At 40.5% G+C, this 13,549-nt stretch overlaps 1 protein-coding gene across 1 annotated transcript in view; it reads left to right on the top strand.

Annotated features, from left to right (window-relative positions):
* Nucleotides 1-3,389: 3,389 nt before the first annotated feature.
* rnf121 (ring finger protein 121) overlaps nt 3,390-13,549 on the top strand; it is a 38,971-nt gene continuing 28,811 nt past the window's right edge. Inside the window, exons 1-5 of the mRNA XM_060936535.1 lie at nt 3,390-3,500; nt 8,470-8,507; nt 9,205-9,346; nt 12,684-12,838; nt 13,235-13,342. Of these exons, the coding sequence (XP_060792518.1) occupies nt 3,429-3,500; nt 8,470-8,507; nt 9,205-9,346; nt 12,684-12,838; nt 13,235-13,342 (515 nt within the window). The 5' untranslated portion in view covers nt 3,390-3,428. The remainder of the gene's footprint in view (nt 3,501-8,469; nt 8,508-9,204; nt 9,347-12,683; nt 12,839-13,234; nt 13,343-13,549) is intronic.

The following is a 13,549-nucleotide window of genomic DNA, read 5'->3' as shown; positions in this document are numbered from 1 at the left end:
ATTTCCGTTTTGTTGGGTGGTTTATTAATTTTCATGAGGTAAGTGCGATCTGATTGGCCAGTGAACAAGGAACGCCCTACCATGGCTCTCACCGGCCAATCAGGTTGTACGTTCTCATGAATATTAATGAGATCTCCCTGGTCGCCCTGAGCCTGGATCTGAGCTGAGATTTCTGCAGCAGTGGAACTGAAAACCTTTCATTGCTCAGTTATCTGAGGCGATAGTGTAGGCTGATGATAAAAGTGTGTATAAAACACTGAATTTATGTGACTGTTTCCAAACAATTATTTATTAAATTAGCACTGCCATTTATTTTGTGCGTTATCATTTTACTACTCCTCAGAATCAGATTCAGGTTTATTGCTGAGTCCATTCTCACATACTACACATTTGCTTTGGTGGTTGGTGCTTGAACAGTTACAACAGAAGAATTTGGCAAAGACAAGAAGTAGCTATATACATAGAATAAGACATAGAAGAATCTGAAATATACACATTTGAAAAGTGAACATTTTTAAGGGGAACGTGCATGAGTTGTTGAAGTCCAAGCTGTACAGTATGACCCGGAATGTGTAAAAACAGGTCGCATGATGAAGATGGAGAAGAGATATGATATGAATGTGTGTGAGAGGAAAAGAATATTTGTAATGGGCGAAGTCAATAACCAAGCTAAACAGTGTGTGCTGGAATGTGCAATAAAAGTTCACAGAATGGAGATGTATGGCATAACCTTGAAATATGCAAAATCGCAGTTCAGAGACTAATGTCACAGTGTGAGGTTCGAGTCAGTGGGGTCTCTGACCTTATTGATGAAGAAGCTGCAGTGGGGAAAAAGCTGGCCTAATGGTGTGAGGTTTTAATTCTAATGGGCCGTAACCTCCTACTAGAGGTGATTCAAAAAGTTTGTGTCCAGGGTGACAACCCCCAATCTGTCCCTCTGAGTTACAGGTCAATCCTGAGATCGAGATGCTGAACGTCTTCTGCTCCTCGGACCTGCCTGATCCATCCTGGTGCCCTGTGTCTGGCTGGAGTCTCATCACATCGCTCTTGTGGAGGACGGCCCCACGTGGACAGTTGGGGGTCGCGCCTGGAGGACGCTCTGGACTCTTGCAGTGGTGCTTTTGTGGCTGGGGACTGCAGTTGACTTGCTGACTTTGGGACTGCAGTTGTCGTGAACGGTTTTGCGCTCGGGGGTTTATAGCATCAACGAAGCTGACTTTATGTTAGGACTGTTAATGTCATGCTGTCAGTTGTTGCCCAGATGAGGATGGGTTCCCTTTTGAGTCTGGTTCCTCTTGAGGTTTCTTCCTCATGTCGTCTGAGGGAGTTTTTCCTTGCCACCGTCGCCACAGGCTTGCTCATCGGGGATAGATTAGGGATAAAATTAGCTCAATGTTTTAAGTTGTTCAAATTCTGTAAAGCTGCTTTGCGACAATGTTTATTGTTAAAAGCGCGATACAAATAAACTCGACTCGACAAGTGGCAGCCTGATTGTTTTTCAATTAATTCTCAACGTGTTTGATGGGTATTGAGGTTCACACTTTGCTCTCACATGCACCTGATAGCAGATTTGTGAACAGCAACCAAAGATCCGAGGATTAGTTCCCAAAAGTGGGTGTTGCATGTTAAGTAAATCAGCAAACACAAAACGGTGAAGCTAATTCGTTTTATTTTAGGCTTTTACTTGGGAGGGACATAAGGGCTCAGTGGTGGGAATAATTGTGTTTGCAGGATTGACTGTTCATGAGATCTGAACCAGAATGTATGCCCCTGTGCGCTCATCAGTAGTAATAGAGCGCCTTCTTCTTCTTCTTTGGCGTTTTAAGGCAGCCGGCATCCTAAAAAGTTGCATTGCTGCCACCTACTGAACTAAAAACGCAGCGCACTAAATTCTACCATATAGGCCAGTGTCCATTAAAAACTGGAAAAAAGGTCTTTTTCCCTTCCCACTTGACCCCATGTCCAACACACTTTTCAGAGAAACCTCTTCCAGACCAATCTCCATCAGCTGTCTGACCAGTTCTTGCCTTTGGCAATCGTATTTCCCACAAGAGAGTAACACATGACGTACAGTCTCCATTTCCTGGCAGGAACAATTGGTGCATAATCCAGTCTGATGTTTTCCCAAAATAAATAAGGTACTGTTCAGAAATGTGTGTCCAATTCTCAATCTAGAAATAATAACATTCTCCTTCCGTTTGCCTCCTTCTCTTTTGTAAACCTGAACTGAGTCTGTTACTCTACTAGCAAGTGAAAAAAAGGTGTCTGCCCTTCTGTTCTTGCTCCCAACGTGACTGCCAACTCAAAATTATCTCTTGCCATACAATGCTTTTACCCTCTGACTTAGATAGGTGTATGTGGACATCAATTGTGTCTTTTTTGGCTGCCTTCTTGGCCAACTTATCAGCCTTTTCATTTAATGAAATGCCCACATGTGCCGGGACCCATAAAAATGACACCTCCACGCCCCTCCTCTTGGCATCCCTAATTTCCATCAGGACTTCATAGATCGGGGCGGCACGGTGGTGTAGTGGTTAGCGCTGTCGCCTCACAGCAAGAAGGTCCTGGGTTCGAGCCCCGGGGCCGGTGAGGGCCTTTCTGTGTGGAGTTTGCATGTTCTCCCCGTGTCCGCGTGGGTTTCCTCCGGGTGCTCCGGTTTCCCCCACAGTCCAAAGACATGCAGGTTAGGTTAACTGGTGACTCTAAATTGAGCGTAGGTGTGAATGTGAGTGTGAATGGTTGTCTGTGTCTATGTGTCAGCCCTGTGATGACCTGGCGACTTGTCCAGGGTGAACCCCGCCTTTCACCTGTAGTCAGCTGGGATAGGATCCAGCTTGCCTGCGACCCTGTAGAAGGATAAAGCAGCTACAGATAATGAGATGAGATGAGACTTCATAGATCAAATCTTGCCGGCTCTTTGACAACCCCTTACCAAGACTACTGATAGCTGACACACTATCACTACAAATCAGCACTTTCTTATTCTGGAGTTGTTCGGCCCACTGCACAGCCATCAGGATGGCATATAATTCTACTGTAAAAACATTTAAAAAGTTTGAGGGTCGCTTACAAGCATGAATATTAAACCTTTGAACAATGAAAGCTGCACCTGTAACACCTGTGTCTTGGTCTTTTGATCCATCAGTGAATACTAAAATATGATCCCTGTATCTTTCACCCACATGACAATGAAACTCATGTACTAAATGAATCCACTTCAGGATTATCACACTTGATTCTAAGCAATCCTAGATCAGTCTCTGGAGCCAGTGGCGCGCCGCCTGTGCTGGGGCCCCTAAAAATGCCCGCGCGGCGCGCTCGAGCTGCTCAAAAACGGAAAAAGAAGCGGATGCTGTATTCTGATTGGCTTGTAGCTCGTGTCACCCGGAAGTTGCCGGACCAGTCGAGTTGTGTCAGCGCTCCCTAAGATGGCGGGGGTGTTTGAGGTGGAGGTTGACGGCGTAGAACACGATCACGGGCACGACGATGAACCCGTTCAGGTAACGACAGCTCCGCGGTTTTACTCTCGGACTCTCCGGTTTTGTCGGAGCGAGACGCGGAGCGAGTTTCTAGTTCTTCCAGGAACGGAGCTAAATGCTAACAGCTCTGACTGGAGATTCGACAGGCGAGAGGCTGTGTCCCAAATCACTCTTTATTAGACAGGTAGCGCACTAGAATGCGGAAGCAATCTTTTCCCCCTACGGCATATAGGGTATAGTATGTAGGGTGTAGGGATCGGGAAGAGATTTGGGATTGGTGTTCAGTTGGCTGGTTCCTTGTGTTTAGCCCTCTGGGTTTATTTTTTTAATTTTTTAAAGTGTTTAAGCGAGGTGTTTATTTCACGTATTGTTTCTTCCTAATAGGAAAATAGTCAGATAAAAAAAAGTTAACATATTAGAACATTGACCTGAAAGATAAAGTAAACATTTACAGTACAGAATAATCTTTGCTATTGAGTTGTGGATCATGGTAGAGTTGGGCGATATGATGGTACAATATCGATATCGTGATAAATTATCACAATAACCTCCTTTTTTAAAAAGATGTCGTTTATATCATCATTATTAAAACTATTTATCTATGTACAAATTCAATAGAAGGAGCTGATTTGATGACAGTTTTGTATGTAATATTTAAAAAAAATTTAAATTCCCCAATCATTTTCAGTGTCAATTCTTTTTATTTTTGTGAATGAGTAAATTATAATTTTATATATAAAATATATTTAAAAATAATTTTATTCTTAATCAAATCTCATCTCTAGCCGCTTTATCCTTCTACAGGGTCGCAGGCGAGCTGGAGCCTATCCCAGCTGACTACGGGCGAAAGGCGGGGTTCACCCTGGACAAGTCGCCAGGTCATCACAGGGCTGACACATAGACACAGACAACCATTCACACTCACATTCACACCTACGCTCAATTTAGAGTCACCAGTTAACCTAACCTGCATGTCTTTGGACTGTGGGGGAAACCGGAGCACCCGGAGGAAACCCACGCGGACACGGGGAGAACATGCAAACTCCACACAGAAAGGCCCTCGCCGGCCCCGGGGCTCAAACCCAGGACCTTCTTGCTGTGAGGCGACAGCGCTAACCACTACACCACCGTGCCGCCCTTCTTAATAAAATAAATTTTTAAATAGATATAAATGTCTGAGAATTGTGATGTACAACCCCGATTCCAAAAAAGTTGGGACAAAGTACAAATTGTAAATAAAAACGGAATGCAATAATTTACAAATCTCAAAAACTGATATTGTATTCACAATAGAACATAAACAACATATCAAATGTTGAAAGTGAGACATTTTGAAATTTCATGCCAAATATTGGCTCATTTGAAATTTCATCACAGCAACACATCTCAAAAAAGTTGGGACAGGGGCAATAAGAGGCTGGAAAAGTTAAAGGTACAAAAAAGGAGCAGCTGGAGGACCAAGTTGCAACTCATTAGGTCAATTGGCAATAGGTCATTAACATGACTGGGTATAAAAAGAGCATCTTGGAGTGGCAGCGGCTCTCAGAAGTAAAGATGGGAAGAGGATCACCAATCCCCCTAATTCTGCGCCGACAAATAGTGGAGCAATATCAGAAAGGAGTTCGACAGTGTAAAATTGCAAAGAGTTTGAACATATCATCATCTACAGTGCATAATATCATCAAAAGATTCAGAGAATCTGGAAGAATCTCTGTGTGTGAGGGTCAAGGCCGGAAAACCATACTGGGTGCCCGTGATCTTCGGGCCCTTAAGGCCAATTTATGCTGACAACCCAGTCCTTGCAGATGGCGTCGCAGACAGCGTCTGCATAGCTCCCCCACCTTCACAGACGCTCTGTGCGCACCTCCCAAAAATTGTGACCACCGCAGAAGCCTCGCAGACAGCGTCGCAGACAAGAGGGCTCTGATTGGTCCACTCTACAGCCGCTGTACACGCACTTCCACTTCCCTACTTTCCCGGTTTGTTTTGTTTTCACGACCGCCATTTTTAAAAACACGAGCGAAGATGGAGCAGCACGAAGAGCGGTTGATCAAGGAAGTGAGGAAGTACGTACATCTATACGACTCCAGTTCTAGTCATTATAAGTAACCAGAGGATAAACACTCCACTAACCACACCCACCAACTACTCCTAGTGATTTCGCGACTTCGCGCCCCCTTGCGTTGTGACGGTGAATAACATCGCGCACGCCTATTACTCCCCGCTCAACGATAAATTATAACTGTCTGCGAAAGCCTTGTCGCAAGAGCATGCAGAGGCCCTTAGACGGCACTGCATCACATACAGGCATGCTTCTGTATTGGAAATCACAAAATGGGCTCAGGAATATTTCCAGAGAACGTTATCTGTGAACACGATTCACCGTGCCATCCGCCGTTGCCAGCTAAAACTCTATAGTTCAAAGAAGAAGCCGTATCTAAACATGATCCAGAAGCGCAGACGTCTTCTCTGAGCCAAGGCTCATTTAAAATGGACTGTGGCAAAGTGGAAAACTGTTCTGTGGTCAGACGAATCAAAATTTGAAGTTCTTTATGGAAATCAGGGACGCCGTGTCATTCGGACTAAAGAGGAGAAGGACGACCCGAGTTGTTATCAGCGCTCAGTTCAGAAGCCTGCATCTCTGATGGTATGGGGTTGCATTAGTGCGTGTGGCATGGGCAGCTTACACATCTGGAAAGACACCATCAATGCTGAAAGGTATATCCAGGTTCTAGAGCAACATATGCTCCCATCCAGACGACGTCTCTTTCAGGGAAGACCTTGCATTTTCCAACATGACAATGCCAAACCACATACTGCATCAATTACAGCATCATGGCTGCGTAGAAGAAGGGTCCGGGTACTGAACTGGCCAGCCTGCAGTCCAGATCTTTCACCCATAGAAAACATTTGGCGCATCATAAAACGCAAGATACGACAAAAAAGACCTAAGACAGTTGAGCAACTAGAATCCTACATTAGACAAGAATGGGTTAACATTCCTATCCCTAAACTTGAGCAACTTGTCTCCTCAGTCCCCAGACGTTTACAGACTGTTGTAAAGAGAAAAGGGGATGTCTCACAGTGGGAAACATGGCCTTGTCCCAACTTTTTTGAGATGTGGTGTTGTCATGAAATTTAAAATCACCTAATTTTTCTCTTTAAATGATACATTTTCTCAGTTTAAACATTTGATATGTCATCTATGTTCTATTCTGAATAAAATATGGAATTTTGAAACTTCCACATCATTGCATTCTGTTTTTATTTACAATTTGTACTTTGTCCCAACTTTTTTGGAATCGGGGTTGTACTACTTTTGTCATATTGATCACTCTTAGTGTTGATGGTTTTCTTTTAAATTTTCTCCTTTTCAGTGTTTATTTTTTTTTTATAAATGAGCTTTTCAAAAACTGAAAAATGTGAATCATATATGAAATGCTGAACTTTTTAAAATTTACTTTTAATTAATTTTTAAATTGCTGACAGTTTGTGAGCAAGTCTGTATTCATTAGTGTGGGTTTTTAATTAATCCCAGATGTAATAAATCGATAATAAATAACATGGTAGTCTGTAACCGTGTCTCACACTCAGTTTGAAATAGTTATAATGGCAAATTATGGGCATGTAGAATAGTATTTCAGGATAATTTTTATTTATTTAATTTTTTATTGTATTCATAAAGTGAAATTTGATGCCACGTGCGGTCGTGTCGTACAACAATGTGCAAAATAGCCAACATTTTATCAACCTGATTTGAAGAAAGCAGCATCGAACAAAACTAACAGATACGTCATGAAAATATTACAGACAGCAGATCTGACAGCTTTTCAGAGGATATGACACATGATTTATTACAGAATATTTATATCCCATTTATAAATGGAAATGTAATTCTAACACAGCTGGATTATTCCATGTTGGGTCTCATAGTACTGTTACTGCAGATTTTGGTTGTTTATTTTTAATTATTTGTTGCTTGTGATCTGAAACCAAAGTCTGTAGAATATTTTGGATGAGTTATGAATTTTTTTTTTCCAGTCCTGTGAAATATTCAGTGTGGATTGTTTTTTATTTCTCATTCAAAAACATTTTATCTGGGGAGACATGTTTAGGATTTATTATCTCCAGAAATATTTATTTATTATTCTGAGCCACTTGAGCAGATATAAAGACGAATGTGTTTTCTATCACCACAGAAGGCCGGAGCGGTATCAGTCGTTTAGTCACAAATTCTGAAAGTCAGCACAATTTGTAATTAAACTACTATTTCACTGAGTTTTTGACTCAACTGGTTTAAAATCTGAGCTTTGAACAAACAAAGTTCAAGATATTGACAAAATGACAAGATTTCTAGTTTAAAATTTTGACATTCCCTGGTGGTGATTTACGAGTAGAATCTTGAAAAAATGTGTGAAATGTGTTTAAAGAGAGCTCGTGTGATGTTCCATGGGATATTCCAGTTCTAAAAATGAAATCAAGGGAGGGAAAAAAAGGTTTGCATATTCAAATAAAGCACAGCTGTTGACGATAACTTAATGTTCCTGTTTTTATTCTTTCTTTCTTTCTTTCTTTCTTTCTTTCTTTCTTTCTTTCTTTCTTTCTTTCTTTCTTTCTTTCTTTCTTTCTTTCTTTCTTTCTTTCTTTCTTTCTTTCTTTCTTTCTTTCTTTCTTTCTTTCTTTCTTTCTTTCTTTCTTTCTTTCTTTCTTTCTTTCTTTCTTTCTTTCTTTCTTTCTTTCTTTCTTTCTTTCTTTCTTTCTTTCTTTCTTTCTTTCTTTCTTTCTTTCTTTCTTTCTTTCTTTCTTTCTTTCTTTCTTTCTTTCTTTCTTTCTTTCTTTCTTTTAACAAGAGAGATACAATTTCCTTTTCAGACGAGCCATAGCCAAGAAGTTTATCACAAACGCCATTCACACGCGGGACAAAAAATTTAATGCGTAATTGTAAAATTTCTGTTTTGTATCTTGACCAGAATGTAATTTCTTTCTCTAGATCGATCTCTCACACCTTTCACCAGAGGAGAAGTGGAGGTTCGTCCTCTTTATTTTATTTATTTGTTTATTTATTTTAATAAAATCAACAACTTTTAGCATATGGTAACATCTCGGATCCTCTTATCCAATCACGCACTGCTTTACGTCACGAACACATTAATAACGCTAATTATCATAATGTAATTCCAGCATGTGTTAACATTCAGTGTACAATTATATTACATATAATTTGAAATTATTTAATTATTATTAGCACATTATTGTATTTAATAAAATGGCATATTTGAGGACATTTCAGATGTTGGCATAAATAGTGTGCATTTAGATCCAGTGAATTATTATATTATGATGATTATATGACAGTCAATGAGGTTGAAAGGACAGATCTAATTCTTGATAATTTTTATTTTTTATTTTTATTTTTTATCTGATGCTATTTATTTCCACTTGACCATATAGTTCTCTTCTGTTTGAGTTTTGCTTCACTTCCTTCACAGGAAGCCATTTTTATGAATTAATCCAGGTCTTTATACGATCTTGATATTTGTCTCATCTGCACGCTTGCTCATACTCTGCGCCGATATCTCCTCCTGTCTTTGGAGCTTGAAACCGTGGCTAGTATTTTCACTATGAACATCAAATCCGCGATAATGAAGCCAGGTTTCTGTTTTGATTCTGTCTTGTACTAGTAAAGGAAACCTCAGGTCCTGAACTTTTTTTTTTTAAATAACAGACTGGAACATGCGAGAATGCACGCCAAACACAAAGGGCACGAAGCCATGCATGCTGAGATGGTGCTCATCCTCATCGTGACTCTTGTTGTCGCTCAGCTCGTCCTGGTGCAGTGGAAACAGCGCCACCCCAAATCCTATAACGTGAGTACTCTGTGCACACCTGCTTTAAAAAATAAATAAAATACAACATGATCTCATAAAGGTCCCAGGGCTCAAGACTCACTCGTGTCTCTGAGTACTTGTGGCTCTCTCACCCGAGGAACACCATCATCCTGTCATTTAAGGATTCCACCAGTGTCTCTGACAACATTTCTGACAATGTTTCCCCCGTAACCTGGACTGCAATTCAGCCAGAGAGAAACCAGATGGGTTTATAAGGTCATTCTTACACTTGTGGGTTTTTTCTGGAACTCACAAGCACCTGAGTTCGGTGACGTGTGAATGCTGTGTTCCAGAGATCTGATCCCTGAAAAAGGTGGTGCTGTTGGATTCACTTCAGTCGATCTGCAACATGACGCTTCGCATCGTGTGTGTGTGCCACATGAATTTATACTTTTTTTAAAAAATCTATTTATCTTAAAAAATAAATAAATTGCCTGTGTGTTGGAACACAGGACAGAAAGCATTATGCCTGAAATTTTAAACAAATTTTGAATGTGTTTATGAACAAACAGTTAACATTCAGGACTAAGTTATTTAACATTGAACAAAGTGACAAATTATTCCTAACGAGGTCGAGCGCAACCAACACTGTGGTAATAATAAGCCATCTCTCCGTCATCTTCCTGTTCTATTTTTTTTAAACCTTTTTTTTAAAGATTTCTACACAAAATACCAAATGACTTTTTTTTTTAAATTATTAATTGAAAATAGATTTAATTTACCTTTGAAATCAGCTCCATCATGCAACAATCCTCATATCAAGAATGTCACAATATTTTGTTCAAAAAAATTTTTTTCTGGGCTCCCCATCCTCCAGTGATCAAGACTTCGAATCTCAACAGTAGCAAACATGTCCCTGTGTTCTCAGGGTGGGAGGGGCATACTCTCTCTCCTGTCAATCACAGTGACACTAACCAGTCGTGCATGTCTGTGAGCTCTTGTATGCAGAAGAGGGCGGATAGCGCTCTCCTCGGTGTGTGACACAACATGAGCAGCAGTTCAATGAAATCATACGGTTGCCTGAAAGTACGTATTAAAGGAACAGTCCACCGTACTTCCATAATGAAATATGCTCTTATCTGAATTGAGACGAGCTGCTCCGTACCTCTCCGAGCTTTGCGCGACCTCCCAGTCAGTTAGACGCAGTCAGACGCGCTTTCACTCCTGTTAGCAATGTAGCTAGGCTCAGTATGGCCAACGGTATTTTTTGGGGCTGTAGTTAGATGCGACCAAACTCTTCCGCGTTTTTCCTGTTTACATAGGTTTATATGAGCAGTGATATGAAACAAGTTCAGTTACACAAATTGAAACGTGGCGATTTTCTATGCTATGGAAAGTCCACACTATAATGAGAGGCGTACTAACACCTTCTGCGCGCTTCGGCAGCGCATTGATGCATATATCAATGCGCTGCCGAAGCGCGCAGAAGGTGTTAGTACGCCTCTCATTATAGTGCGCACTTTCCATAGCATAGAAAATCGCTACGTTTCAATTTGTGTAACTGAACTTGTTTCATATCACTGCTCATATAAACCTATGTAAACAGGAAAAACGCGGAAGAGTTTGGTCGCATCTAACTACAGCCCCAAAAAATACCGTTGGCCATGCTGAGCCTAGCTACATTGCTAACAGGAGTGACAGCGCGTCTGACTGACTGGGAGGTCGCGCAAAGCTCGGAGAGGTACGGAGCAGCTCGTCTCAATTCAGATAAGAGCATATTTCATTATGGAAGTACGGTGGACTGTTCCTTTAAACTTCACCCTCTCCGGTTGGTATCTGTCAAGAATTATTTTTCATAATTTTGTTCATCAACAAAAACTTAGACATGAATGTTATCTATTTTTATTCCGAAATCTATTTGATTTTTTTTTTCAGGAAAAATGTTTTCTATAATGTATTCCTACACATACAATTAATTTACTTTTGAATGTTTAAGTAAAAAATTCACATAACATGCAATTTCAAGTGATACACAAATTCTTTAGATGCATTTTTGTTTTAAAATGTTAAAACAAAAGGATATGAAAATGACGTCAGACTCGGATATATTCTGTGCTTGACCACTAGGTAGAGATGTTACGTTTGCAAACTTGATGGCTCGTGCGTCTCTGATAGAGCACTTTAATATGACGCCATTCCCAGATGTTGTGTAACTCGCTGGTGGAGTAACCCATGACCTCCCTTTTTTATGACAACAAACTTTATTACGGTAGTTCTAGAGAATAAACTGGTTTTCCAAATATTTGCAGCACTGAGTCACACGTCACCTTTTAATATTAGGGTAATTCCGCCTAAGGTTTGTAACTGTATTGTAATATGCCTTAAAACAGCATTTCCGTCTATCGTAAAACATGCCGTAATTGACACCTTAATATTTATAGTTTGGTTTAGGGTACCAACTTCATATTTTGTGCATTTGCTAATCAAAACAAGCTCTTTCCAGTGGTATAATTGTTTTTATGGTAGACCTTGTCATACATTTGTAATATGCATTTGAATTATAGGTGCAATATTTTTTATTTTTTTTTAAAGCCTAATAAATCAAGGTTTTTTATTTCTTTTGAACACATACCAAGTTGTCTGTGTCTGTGTGTCAGCCCTGTGATGACCTGGCGACTTGTCCAGGGTGTACCCCGCCTTTCGCCCGTAGTCAGCTGGGATAGGCTCCAGCTTGCCTGCGACCCTGTAGAACAGGATAAAGCGGCTACAGATAATGAGATGAGGCATACCTAGTTGCCTAAAGAGTACTATAACATGAGTAATAAATAAGAAAATTTGAAAGATCTGGTGTGCTTTAATGTGGAGATATGGGGGGTCAAAGTTGCTCCAAAGCACATTTTGTAATGATTTTCAGCAAGCCATAACTTGGCAAATACTGAACTAGGAACTTCCTATTTTAGTATTTAAAGGCATCTGGCATTGAAGAACAATCCTTGAAAATTTCATGTATCTTGCATGAATAGTTTAAACGTAATGACTTCTGGAAGTTAGGTCTGTTTTCTGTAGCACACATTTCAACAGTGAAATTGGGGCCACGACCCTTTTTTAAGCCCCTGTATCTCAGAAACTAATGAAGGTACAAGCCTAAAATTTGTACACTATTTATTGGGCACACTGACAATATTTCCAGAAAGTATGAAGCAAATCTGAGATGGTCAGTGGCGAGGCCTCTGGTGATATCACATGGATTGACCCATTAAATATTAGTCTTCAACATATAGAAACGGGTTTCTCACAGACTAAATTAAGATGATTGTTATTTGGTGAGGTGAAAAGTGAGTGAGTCATCCTAAAGCACGTGCTTGCTGTTGTGCAGTTGGTGACCCTCTTTCAGATGTGGGTGGTTCCTCTTTACTTCACCACAAAGCTGCACTGGTGGCGATTCTTGGTGACGTGGTCCATCTTCTCTGTCGTCACTGCTTTCATCACGTTCCGTGCCACTCGCAAACCGTTGGCATGCACCACACCAAGGTAATGTGAATTGTGATGTGGTAGGATTTAAAAAAAAAAAAAAAGAGCTTCTTGAGGCTGGTCATGAGCGTCTGAGGTGGGGAAGGGATGTGGATGGGGCTTCTGAATGGGTGTCAGTTTTTTATTGGAGTATTTTTGAATGTGAAAACTTGTGCTAGATAAGGAGGGGTGGTATCACTGGATGTTATCGTGTCCTGTAGAAACTAAGAACTAGCACGCAGTAATAGAAAGGCAGTGACACAGTGACTTAATGATGTGACTTATGACTCACAGGTTGATGGTCAGCGATTGTGTAAACTCTACTTGTTGACACATCTGTAAAGAGTAAGCAATAATCCCCACTCCTCCTTCTGCAAATATTATCTCATACAGCTCACCTGTTCTTTCTCTTTCTAGATTGGTTTACAAATGGTTTCTCCTCTTGTACAAGATCAGCTACACGACAGGCATTGTGGGATACAGTGTCGTCATGTTCACACTCTTTGGCATCAATCTGATATTTAGGTGAGTGTTACACTCGGTGAAATCAAAACCAGGACATCGTTGTAGTATTAATAGCCAGTGTGCAAAATACACTCCAATAACGAAAGTAAGATGCAGGGCAGCTTGGCTGTGAAATACAAAGAAGTGGAACAGCTCATGACTTGGCAATATTTTTATTCTACGTCACAATTACTACACATAACCTCAGTCAAGGAAGTGCTGAATGAA

This window comes from Neoarius graeffei, chromosome 12 (assembly GCF_027579695.1).
Source record: "Neoarius graeffei isolate fNeoGra1 chromosome 12, fNeoGra1.pri, whole genome shotgun sequence".
Taxonomy (NCBI): domain Eukaryota; kingdom Metazoa; phylum Chordata; class Actinopteri; order Siluriformes; family Ariidae; genus Neoarius; species Neoarius graeffei.
Note: the sequence above shows the minus strand (reverse complement) of the source record. Positions and strands in the feature narration are given on the sequence as shown.